Source organism: Pogona vitticeps, chromosome 2 (genome assembly GCF_051106095.1).
Source record: "Pogona vitticeps strain Pit_001003342236 chromosome 2, PviZW2.1, whole genome shotgun sequence".
Taxonomy (NCBI): Eukaryota; Metazoa; Chordata; class Lepidosauria; order Squamata; family Agamidae; genus Pogona; species Pogona vitticeps.
In genome coordinates, this window is record NC_135784.1 from 65,014,380 (window position 1) to 65,027,472 (window position 13,093).

The 13,093-nt window shown below is 41.2% G+C and overlaps 1 protein-coding gene across 4 annotated transcripts in view; it reads right to left on the reverse strand.

The window, feature by feature from the left end:
* The window catches only part of FLNB (filamin B), a 107,201-nt gene that overhangs the window by 50,272 nt on the left and 43,836 nt on the right, over window positions 1-13,093 (reverse strand). For all 4 annotated transcript variants that reach the window (XM_020799901.3, XM_020799899.3, XM_020799898.3 and 1 more), the window contains exons 6-11: window positions 12,740-12,817; window positions 11,401-11,563; window positions 7,065-7,262; window positions 4,370-4,507; window positions 1,544-1,670; window positions 849-985 (exon numbers count right to left, since the gene is read on the reverse strand). In XM_020799901.3, the coding sequence (XP_020655560.3) occupies window positions 849-985; window positions 1,544-1,670; window positions 4,370-4,507; window positions 7,065-7,262; window positions 11,401-11,563; window positions 12,740-12,817 (841 nt within the window). The remainder of the gene's footprint in view (window positions 1-848; window positions 986-1,543; window positions 1,671-4,369; window positions 4,508-7,064; window positions 7,263-11,400; window positions 11,564-12,739; window positions 12,818-13,093) is intronic.

Consider the following 13,093-nt stretch of genomic DNA (forward strand, 5'->3'; position numbering starts at 1 on the left):
ATGAAATTAGGAGAATCAATCTCCATAAAAATGGGTCAGATGTTGTGGGAACAAAGGAAGGCTAATTGCCTTAGAACAAAGGAGTCGACAGCACGGATGTCCGAACCAGCGGAGCCTACAGGCAACGCCCTGAGAGCTCTTTTATTTACTTAGCATGATTACATAGTATGTTGTTAGTATTCAGATAGGATACAAAATACCTAATCATAACCAGTATTGCCTGAAATAACCCTTTGATCTTATGCTCTACCTCTAAGTGAAAGGTCAGAATAAGGGGTTACTCCGCCTGCTAGCAGCTGCCGCTTCCTGCCAGGAGTGTATGCACCTCACTGGAACAGAATGCAGCTACAACCTTTAAGCAAAAGTTTCCCACAAGATGTCTGTTATTAAGTTTTACCCAGCCTGGGATAAGGATATGGAATTGCCATTACCGCTATGCAAGTCAAGCATTTCGGCAACAGAGCAAGTCTACCTGGCATAGAGCTTATGCTGGCTACAGTCTCCAATAATTAACAGATTCCCATTCCCATTTTTGTGTTAACAAACCACTGTCACTTTGTCTATTGCCTGTGTCCTCACCTGTTTCTGAAGAAGTGAACTTTAATCCTCAAAAGCTCATGCAGAAATAAATCTGTTAGTCTTCTGTTTTTTGTTGGGTTTTTTTGCTAATATTCTGGTTTCTCCACCCCCATCCTTTCCCTCCTTTAATTCTGCCAATGTGATAGGACAGATCTCTCTTGAACTTGTCTACTCCAGTTTCTAATAGAATGACTTTTGTCACATGATATAATAAGAAGACACACATAGTACATTGTCAAAGCAGGCAGTGCAGCTGGCTAAATCCTTACCCAGGGATCCAACTTCTGGACCAATGGATTCTACCACAAAATCTGCAGATTTACCAACAACTCCTTCATGAAGACCTGGCCCCCAAGCTCTTACTTTCTGAGGTCCTGCTTCAGGACCTACTTGAACTTCAAAGGGACTATGGTAAAAGACAAAAAAAACCAAACAATAAAACAGGGTTAAGACAGGCAAATATGGGCTCAGGTAAAGTCACTGAAAGAAAAAAAAAACAGCATTGTCCTCTGCGATTCCCCGGTTCCCCAGCAGATCCACCGAATCCAGTGCAGAGAACAATTTGTGACTCCTATCCTTGCCTAGTTTCACTTGTTCTCAGTCCTCCTGCCAAAATCAGAAGGTAATTAGCAATAACATCAATGACTTCAGCAAAAAATAGGACTGAAGACTAGAACAGTCCCCACAGTATTTAATTATGCTGCTAGTTATGCCAATCTTAGCCTAGGTACAAAACAAATGAAACGACGGAAGACAGAATGCAACAGAGACACCTTGTCAAAACCAAGCCCCACCTATTAAGTTATACCATAACATTAATGGCACTGTGTGAAGATCTCATTCCCAGAGTCTTACTTTGTATGTGAGGTAATATTGGCAAATTGTTTTGTTTTAAGCAGCTGTAGCAGCACCTTTGACTGAGAATCCATATTCATAAGAATTTATTTGAAATGTTTCAACTCACCTTTTGGGGATGTTGTGGCCTCCCCATAAGATTGTGACCAAATATTTTCCTGGAGTTAGGGGGTAATATTCAAAGGCATATACACCATCCACAAATTCATTTTGTTTTACAAGCTCCTCCAAGCCCTCTGTAAAAATACGATAGCATTAGACTTTATTAGTTCCAAGCTAAATTCTCTAAGTTTGAGTTATTTTGTGCCTTCTAGTGTTGTAAGGTGAACTGCCAAGAATGAAGACATTCTTCTTCCTCAACCAAAAATAGCGTGTAAGAAGAAACTACCCAGAGTCGTGTAAGAAAGATGACATAAATATATCTAGAAAAGAATGAGTGAATGTGTTACACTACAATGCTTAATCCATTCCCCTGTGTTATTCCTTGGTCTGCAACATTATGCATATCATATGTTAAAACAAGGAAAGCTTAAGCTTCCTCAGACCTCATGACCACAAGTATTTGCGGAATGCCTATTTGATTTAGTTTTCTTGAGATAGTCTAAATACACTGCAGTCTGTTGATATAGGCCCATTGTCTCTAGCACACAGTTGGCAATCCCTCATAGCCAATGCTCAAACACCATCTTGTAAACATTATTTTACATTTTGCAACAACCCTCCACAGTTCCTACCAATTTGTAAGAAGCTGAAGTGGATTGCCTTTTGTTTAACTTGTGACCCAGACAGCGCCAAATACAATCTCTATTTCAAGACCTGTGTCTTAACAGCACAGTGTGCAACTCTATTGCAAAACCCCTACATGTTAGAATATATCTTCTTAGAACATAATGTGCTACTAACTAATAACTAGTCACAATACTCTTTACTAATCTGTTACTTTGCTTTTAAACTGCCAGAAAATGACAACCATCCTCCCAAACTAAATCCCAAAACAACATTTTGCAGTAACAAATTTGTTACTTGTTACACACACAAAAATGTTGCTGTTGTGTGCTACAAAGTCACTTCTAAGTTATAGTGACCTTACAAAAACATTAATAGTCATTAAGTTAGTTTGCATAATTTTGCCTCTTTGTTATCTCCAAGAGCAACGTGTCACAGGTAACATCACTGTCTGTAACGCATCACTTTGAAGATGTACATGGGAATATACAAAGGTGCTTGCCAATTAAGCAGGCCAATCAGTAAACCCCTATGCATTATGACTCTGCAAAATATACAGTAAAGCAGAGAAAAACCAGGGCTTCTCTCTACTTTTATAGGTTTCTATTCCAAGTTTCTACCAATGTGCATGATGCCAAATCCAGGATTGCTAGATTTCACTTGCTTGCCCAGTTCAGGGATATGTGGAAGCATTACTGTTTGGAAATTCAAAATGTTCACATTGATTGCATTAAAGGTTGCACCTTAAGGAAATTAACCATGGACACGCTTTCGAGGCACTGAAGGGGCTCCTTGAAAGCAGGAAATTGAATATTCAGTGCAAATTCACCCATGAGCAAGGTTCCCAATAAGGTGTGCAGCTGCGTGAGTGCACACAACACTAACCCCCCCCCCACACACAGCTTTCCTCCTCCTCCACCCCCACACACCCACAGTGAGTGTTTCCAGCCCCTCTGGTTCTGGTCATAATGGGATCCTGCACAGGGGGATGGAGTCATGCATGGGTCAGAGTAGCTTGAGAGGGGGCAGACCCCAATCCAGCAGGGCAGAAAATTAGAGGGAACATTGCCCATGAGTTTCTGATTTTAGTTTTTAGAGGACTTTAAGTAAAGCCACTGGAAACAATTTTCAGTACAATAGAAAAGGATGTCATTGTCATTATAACTTATGTTGCTTGGGCAACACAGACAATATCCCCCTTTAGGATCCGGCCCAACTGCACGTCAAAGCAAAATTCAGTGTACAGCAACTTGAAGTACAAAATACAACTTGACTTCATCCAAGCTGCTTCTGGCCTTGAACTCCCAGAAAAACACCTAAATCTCTTTCATCTTGGAAAGCCCCTTTTTAAAAACTGAGAGCATCTTATTGTCCACAGCCCATGCTTTCTGATAACGTAACACCCATTTTCATTCTCTTCTTTCTGCAGAATATAGGAATATCAGCCTTGAAATAGATGGGCCAAGTACTATCCTGGCTATGGGCTTCCTCCTGTTTGCCATTGTCAGCTTTAGAGCAATAGTGTCAAGAGTTTAGTGTTATGACTGAAGACAGGTTTGCTTTTTTTAAAAAAAATCTGTACACAAGTTCCTACAGCTACCCTTCTCACCACAAGCCTAATAAACATATGCTTCTAAAAAGATAAGTCTAAGACTACAAAAGTCATTTCAACCCATTAGGAGAGTTGCAGAACCTTAAAAAAAAGGAAAGGAAAGGAAAGGAAAGCAAGGTGTGCTGCTTATATACTGCCCCATAGTGCTTCAAGCACTCTCTGGGGGGTTTACAAGTTAATTATGCAGGCTACACATTGCCCCCCCCCCATGAGCTGGGTAGTCAATTTACCAACCTCAGAAGGATAGAAGGCTGTGTGAATCTTGAACCGGCTACCTTGGATTGAGCCCCAGATTGTGAGCTGAGTTTTGGTTGCAGTACAGCAGTCTAACCACTGTGCCATGAGGCTCAAGTGACTAAAAAAAAACCCGGGTCACTTCATTCTCTTAGCCAGATTTATATTTTACTCTTGTGCAACTGAATACCCTTGTGGTGAGAGGAGGAGAGGAGCTCGATTTCACTTCTGGAGTTCCCCAGGAGGCAAAGTCAACACGCAGAGAGCAACACCAGAAAGCTGACTGATATATTTTAAGCCTTTTGCAAACTCCTCCAACCACGCCCGAAATCCCAAGCTGTGCAAAGGGAGCCGAATACTTACTTGGCCCTTTTATTGCAACATGGATATCTCCACTCCCTGCGGCTTTTGTATCAACCTTGAAGTCTGCGGTTTCTCTGATCCGAACTCCTTTGGGCTGGAGGCCTCTGCCACTGGCACGGCAGGCATTTGGATTGCAGGCTACAAGCAAATTGCAGACAGACATCAATGCAGCCTTTGATTCCTAGAGATATTTAACCTAACCAAGCCAGCCTGGAACAGCTTCTCCCATCTTGCTTTAAGATGGATGAGATTCTGTTTTATGAAATGCAAAACCTGAATGCCATTTTCTTGTGCAGAGGAGTAAGGCTCTGGCTGTCAAGGCATATTACACTAACATAAAATTAAGAACTGCCGTGGGGGGGGGTGTTACAGTCCTTTATTTTGTACACACACAAATCTGATTTCAAACTTACTAAATTCCAGTAAGTTTCTAACAGTATGATATCAGTTTCTGTAGCTCAAAGAAGTTTTCAGTTTGACAATAATAAAAAGTAGCTTGGGTAATTTATTATGCTTCAGACTTAGAGGGCCTTTTATGCTTCTCCCACCCCCCAAGCCATGTGTTCTTGAGCATGCATGCAAATGAAACCCTATAGTCTGAACCAAACATCCACAGTAAGCCTGAGGTTTGTGGACTGACTAGATGATGTAGAGGTTGGAATGAAAAATTTAATATAGGCACACTCAACTGCATTGTGGATTGCCGAGCACTGCTGTCCTGATCCTGCTATTGCCCCCATGTGCCATGCAGAACAGCAGGTGACACCGCAAGTTCAAGAATGTGGCAGCCAGAAATGCTAAATTAGCAGACCAGAGACCCAGAAAAGCTCCCAGCAGAAGGACTTGAAAGAAGCAAAAGAGCAGGTAGGAAAAGAAACTGATAAGCATGTGCATTATCACTACCCACACATAGAGAAACCAGGGAAATCACATTTTACTGAACACCCACCCCTCTGGGAAAGCAGGTCTGTATGCATGGGAAAGAAGTGCCACGTGCAATAAGAAACAGGCAACTCAGAGCCAAAGCAGATAAAACCAACAGCTCTGTATTCCCCCACCCCACCCCCGAAGAACAGTGGAGTAAATGCATGGGTCTCAATCTGGACTAGGATTGGGGCAACTCAAGCCCCTTCCTATTGATTATGGTTTTTTTATGGTTTATTGTTTATGGTTTTGCAATACAAACAGCAGCAATGATGGCCTCGTTAAGAACTGGGACCTCAGAAGAGGGGAAAAAACCCTTATTCCCTACAATCCAGATCGGCTCCTTGCAGAGCTTGAAAACCCATTTTTTTAAAAAATAATGAGTATGAATAACATGCAGAGGCTTCTCACAGTTTAGGAATGATTGGAGGATGTTCTGGCAGGCAGGTCATTATTCTATCACTCTCACTTACAGATGACTTCAGCATCTCATTATATTCATCCTCCTTAAAGTGAGTTTCCAAGGCCTGCTCTACAAAGCTTGACAACATCTGCCAGCCGCATCAGCCATGTACCATCTGTTTTGACCCACAAAGTGAAAAACTACGGGAGGCAGACTGTGCACAGTCTCTTGCTGAGAGCCTATGTCTCACTACTCCTCTAATAAGGGTAACACACCTGAATAGGCTTGAACCCTGAAAGCCTCCTTGATGCAACTGTTGGCTCCCAATAGCTCAGCTCCATGCCCAGCTTGCTAGATCTGGCAACCACTTCCATAACATTTCCTCAGAGAGAAGAGGAGCTGCCTGACAACTGCCTTGCTCCAAACAGGGAGGGCAATTCACTTCCCCCAACCAGTCCCCATTTACTACATTGCTCCACATTCATCTGCTCAGTAAAAAAAATCAAACAAACAAACAGGAATACAGCAGCAAGCCCAAGTTCAAATTCACGCCTCGTGCAAACATGTTCAGCAGTTTGTGGTTAAGCAATATGATTTCTTGCAAGACTGCTTGCAGGCAACCTGTAAACCTGCTTGCCACACTTTTGTACAATGCAGCCGTTTTTTGCTTCAAGAGAAATCCATCCGTCCTCCACCCCCATTTCCACCACCACCACCCCCGCCGGCCAGCAAACCCATGATCACTCTGCACGCCCTCTTACCGACAGAGCTTGCTCAATTATGAAGCCAATAGCAGTGTAGTCCAACATCTCACAAACTGAGAGTAGCTCAGGAGAGGTGAGCAGAGTTCTGAAAGCACAGGAGCAGGCAAGGGTGGAATAGAAAGCCAAGTGTCAGTTCGGAAAGGGAGCGGGGAAATAAAGAGTTGTGACACAAAGTAAAGTGAACATAGTAGGTTTAAGAGAGAAAGCAAGGAAAAGCTCAAATCTAGACATGTCAAAGTAAAGAGCAACATGGCCATTTAGGACGGTAAATAAAACCTAGTTACTAGCTACTCCAGAGCAGCCATTCTCAATATGAAATAAATATAGGCTGAATCAGGATTGTATAAGTTATACAATGAACCATATAAGGTGGTGCTTTGAGACTTGTTTCCAGCCTGTGTCCCCCCCCCCTTCAAATGTGCCAGAGCCCCCGTTGAGAATGGCTGCTCTAGAAGATATCAATACTTACAGTTATTTCTTTTCAATCGTCTTCCAAGCAAAAAGTAATTTAACTGCTTCATTTGAAGCCAGATGTCTAATTCACTTTAAAAAATGTTGTTGAAGTAAGACAGCAAGTGGGTATATATCTGCTCTTAATACATACCCTCACCAACAAGAATACTCCAAGGGCTTTTTGGGACATGCTCTCCAGCAAACACAACCCTAATGGTATGAGGACCAGGTTGAAGAGGCTTATACACACAACGGTACACTTGATTTCCTTTGTCTTCTACTGCAACTTCAGCAATATTCTTCCCTTGAGGATCTTCAACATCTACACCAATATCACCAACGCCCGCTCCTAGGAAGCAGCAAAAATATAAGCTCATTATGTGGCTCTCACCAGTCATTCACTATTCTGGCCGGCAACCATCCAAATTTAGCAGGGGTGAGGGAAGCACACAGTTGAGAAACACTAGGGCATCAGGAAAGGAGAGCTGATATAGAAGTTCATTCTTCTGGTAAGATACAACCTTACCGTCCAGTGTGTGGCTTACTTATCCCAACAAGAAGTTGTAAACAGTAATGTACGTGTCTGAGCCTATGAAGCAGAGGCTGAAATCCTGTTCCTTACCACTATTAAGTCTCAATTTAGAGTAGGCCGGCTTGATTCAATGGAGCTTAATCACCAAATTCCCAGAGATTCATTGGCCCTACTCTAGTGCAACTTGCTACACTAAACAATAGAACTTCAGCCAGAGACTAGGAAGAACACAAGATCTATAATCTGATCAGCAGAATTAATAATATAAAAAATAATTGTGTGCTGTCAAGTCTGACTTATGGAGGCCCTTTTCAGAGTTTTCTAAGCAGAAAGCAGTCGGAAATGGTTCACCACTCCCTTCTTCTGGGGGCATCCTGGGACTGTGTAGCCTGCCCAAGACCACAGAAGCCGGCTGTTGTGGGATGCAGAGTGGGGACTGGAATCAAACTCCCAACTTCTGGCTAAGCAGCCAGATACCTAACTCATTGAACTATTCAGCCAGCCATTTGTGGACATTACACCAAATGCACACCTGACATTTAGGCCGCAAAAGCTAGGTTTTTCCTTCCATTTAGCAAGGTCTTGGCAGTTTTCCAGGAAACACTCCTAGACTCATTTAGGTTGTGGTTTACTGGTTTTCCTACCCAAATGTATTTAAGCAATTTTGGTTTTGCAATTCAGTCAAACAAGACTTGCATCCCCTGTTAAGAAATTCCTAGTAATGTTTAGCAAACAAAAGGTGATTGCAAATTACGTTTCTATGCAAAGCCAAATTCACAACTAGTAATTAAGCAAGCACCATTCTTAAGTGGTTGGTAAGAACACAGAAGGCTGAATACCTAGGAACAAGTCTAATGAACATAAATAACAGCAGGCTAGAAAAAGCCAGTAGACAGAATGGTTAAGGGATACCGGAAACTGTAGTACAAAAGACATTTTTCCCAAGCTCTGAAATCCCTCCAGCAAACACATGATGATCACCCTGCACACACTCCTTAATGATAGAACTTGCCCAACTATAAAAGCCAACAGCTGTGGAGCTGCGGTTAAAAGAAAAATAATAGAGCAACATTTCCAAGCTGTAAGTAGGAAAATCTGTACTGATCTGGATTACTGTACATGCATGCCACCCACAACATGTACTCCATGAAAACAATCACCCTTTCTTCCTGACTGACCATTAGAAAAGGGAATATATTTTTTCCACTGATGCACATGGTGCGAGTGAAAGGATGAACCTTCCAAGGTCCACTGTACACTTTATATGTCATCATAGGGAAGGACCACTTCAAAAACCACTGGCCCCATTTAGAACACATGGTGCAACAAATATTATTCTACCCTCTTTCCACATGAATTCTCATGGACAATGAAAAGGAGTGTTGGAATAAAGCGAACTGTTTACACATCCTGTGGTCACTCAGTGTCCATTAGATACTTAAGGGATTGTCTTGAAGTGAAAATTGCACAGGGTTGAAGGTAAACTATTCTAGACTCCTATACCTAACAGACCCCAGCCTATACAAAAACAAGGGTAGGAGAATTTTCTATGTGTCATTCTAGTGTAAGATACTTGGGGCCCTAACAAAAGATTTAAAACATACTATTAATGCAGCAACCCTAGTGCTTCGAGGGATAAAGCAAAAGCTTAAAGAATGGAAGAAGCTGCAACTCGCATTGTCAGGCAGATTAGCAACAATAAAAATGTTTGCTAGGCCCAAGCTATTTTTCCCAATCTACCCAGGCCCTGGCACTCTGGGAATGTCAAACAGATAACAAAAAATGATAAATCTTTTTATACATTGGGTGAGTGGGGGAGCCAGGAGTGACAAATGCCATACAATATCCTCTGGCACCACAAGGTGGTACCACAATTCCTATATCACTATTTTTTCCACATTAAGGAAGTAGTCCTGATAATTAAGAGATGATAGCTTAGCAGCACGGATTCAAATGGAACCAAATGCCTCCAACCCTATACAAGTGGCTTCTCTATTTTTGCCTATCCAAAAGAAGACTCTTGGAGAGGAGAGACCCTCACCTTATGGTTAAAATGCTTACACCACTGCCTTCTCCCTTATGCTCCTCCCCCCTGCACACCCTGACTTTTATTCTACAGATAAAGTCCACCTTCTTGAAAACTGGAAAGCAAAGGGCATTTTCATGTCAGAATTGGTTTTTTTTAACCAAGGAAAATCTCTTAGTGAGCAACTACTAATAAAACTCCAAAGGCTTCAAACCAATTTGTTCTAAAACAATCAAGTTTCAACTTTTTTTGAAAAATCTAAAAAAAAACTGCCTTTGAACATCTCTGTGTAATGTCAACCAGGAATATAAAAGGTCAGGTCTCTAAGATCTACAATAAGTTGATAGATTCAGAATATAGCTAGTCAGCAAACTCTAAATAAGTATGAGAATCTGACTTGCAACTAGGGAGGACCAAATTTTGGACTATTCCTCATTAGTCCTCCCTAGGTTTTAGAACAAAATCAGCAGTGTTACACTTCAAACACTCCACAGATGGCATCTTGTCTCTATCAAGGTGTCTAGATTTGTGTCAGAGTCTTCTTCACTTTCTTAGAGAGCACGTGGGGATAGAGGGACCGGAAGGAATATGTGAGTGGACTACCCCAAATGACAATTTCTATTATTACAAACCAAAGTATAAAGAAAAATAATGCTCTGTCAATCTTGTCTGCCTTTATTGATGATAACCAATATTTACTGCTAGAGGATCTTATATCTCTGTTTGAAGCATCAGCAAGACAGGAGATAACATGGAGGTGGAAATCCCTGGATGGGCTCAGTATTGACACTTGGTTGAGCAGAGTCTGGCATGCCACCCTAACGGAGTAGCTTTTGAATACATACTCAGAAGACAAAAAGGCTTTGAACAAATGGATAAATTTATGACATTTTTTACTTCTTTTATTCAGTTCATAAAAGACAGTGCTCCAGTATATGGATCACCTGCTACGCTCTGTCTGTGGAGATTTTTTTAAACTAGAGTGACAACATGATCAAATGAATTTGATAAATTATGCCACTTTTTTCTACTTGCCTCCTCAATGTTTTGAGTTTTTAAAAGGGATTGGCTTAAAATTCATCCTATTTTACAACATACTGACACACAAACACATACTAGGCAAGGTTTTACAAGTGCGTCTCAACTTTGTTTCCAAAGCAACCTAGGGCGACGACAACATCTAGTCACAGAAAACTGCTAGACTCAGACCTCTATATCAGCAAGATGTTGGCTGAAATCCTGTTACTGTAACTCATACCACATATAGCTGCTGATGTCAGCAGCAGCAACATTTTTTTCAAAATATTTTTTTGCAGCTGGAGATTCTCATATAATCCCTTTCCTTGCTGGGAAGCTTTAGGACACTTGGGATAGGAAACGTTTTTAATTTTCAAAATTCACTACCACCAGCAAAGTCATTCCAGCAGCTGCAATTTTTGGTTAATGAAAGGTTTCTCCCTCCAATCTGTGCTTCCCAGTTTCCCAAAGATAATACAGATTATGCTGAAGCCACAATACCTTCAGGAGAGAATTTGCTAGCATTTAATTTCTGAAAAATCACTACTGCTGATGACATCATCAGTCTTACACAGAGTAAGTTTCAGTAACAGGGCTTTTGCCATAAAACATGTTGTTGTTTCACTGAGTCAAAATATATATCACATGGTCTAAATAAAGGTATTGACAAGCAGTACTGTGGTAATGAACGTCAAGTCAATCTCTTAAGCACCTAGTGGGCATTGAGTGACCAACCTCATCAAGCATCACCTATGAAGCATTATTCCTACCCTCTATGCAAGCATTAGAAAAATTCTAGAGAGACAAAGACTGGGTAATTCAGAGAAGATCCTTAAACCTTGCTAAAGCTGCACAGTTCACAAGTGACACAATGAGAAAAAAAAATGCCTCCACCTTGTGTGTTCATCTTACCTGCTGTAAAAATGTCAAAGTAAGTGGGTTTATTGGCTATATTTCCAGTTCCTTCTAGGCCTGGCCCTTTTGCCGTTACTTTGCTTGCATCTCCCTGGGCCTTTTCAACATTAACTTCAAATGGGCTCTTTGAGATGTGCTGACCAGCGAACAGGACAGTAACCTGGGAAATGTAGTAACAATGGTCAAATAACATACTGTACCTAGAAACAGAAACCATGAATCAGTCTGTGTTTACTAGCACAGCGGGAAGAATTATGGACTGGCACACTGAAATTTGCAACTTAAAAGTCTCTCTTTTTGCCCCCACACCCAGCGCTTGGCCTGCTACTGTCGTATGAACTGCAACAGCTGATAAATGCAAATCAGCTGCAAAGTTTCTGGCTCCTACTGAAGAAATGGAACAGAGGAGGCTGTGCTTCAATGAATTTAAAAGTCCTTTTATTTCTAGGGCAGAAATAGGCTTACAACAGGGGAGACAACTACCATATACACATATCCACCCGCTCAAGAAAAAAAAAAGAATATTAATATATGTAATGTACTAAGAAGCCCTGATCTTTAAGACATTAGAGAAACACTGGAATTTGTTTATACAGCCTACTTCAGCTGCCCCGTTAGTTATCTCCATTTGTAATTCCTTCTTTTTTTTTTTCAATAACTATTTTCAAGCTATCACCCACATGTATGGTTGCAATTTTAAGTTATTTTGATAGTTCCATTTAGATAGTCCCATTCTTGTAGGAATACACATAAATACAGATGGCACAATAAAAGTACTCCATGTGTCTGAACAGAATTTTGATACACAAAAGCATACATGGAAACAAATCTGTTCAGTACTTAAGGTGCCACAAGATTTTACTTCACCACACCTACCCTCCCCACCACCACCACATTTTGAAAAAAGACTTCCAAGAATTCCTCTTCAGAGGAATTGTTACCTCAAATGTGCTGTCAAGCCATCCAGTAGGCTAGATCACACAAGATGGGAAAATCCTTCGCATTTTATTTAAAACTAACTGAGAAGTGAAGTTTCAAGAGGCATACAGTTCTCCCCAAGACAGAAGCAAAAGAGCATGTGTCTGTAAACAGATAACTCAGCAACTTTTTGCTTTTGTGTAGCCACTGGGTTTTGCCTCCACCACATGTTTATCTGAACTGTTAGTCCAGCCCAACAGATTTTCCAAGAAAGCATGCTCCACAGTCTAAGTCAGGGAGGCTTGTCACTCCCAAATGCAACTATCATGGGCTAAGCCAAAATTTGGACAATGCCAGGAATAAATGCAACTGACATTTAGGTTTAACAGCTTGATTCTGAATCTCCTCGTCTTCTTACCTTATGAGGTCCCACAACCTTTGGCACATACTGTACAGCATAGGTCTTGTTTTTGTCATTGTCAGGGGTCACTTTAGCCTAAGAAAGAGGATGGGGTTAGAAAATCTTTCCAGTAAACATTTCTGATAGCTCATGTCAACATAAATTGGCTCTATATATTGAGAAGTGTGGGTTTTGAAAAACTGCCATCCACAGCCGAATAGGCTTTCCACATTTAACCTCCTTGTCAGCTGATAGCAACATCCATGCAGCTAGGGACCTGAACAGATCCCTAATGTCTATTAGAATATTACAAAGGATGCCCAGGAACTAGCAGCTTATAAACAACCTAAACTGCCATCTTTCTCATTCCCA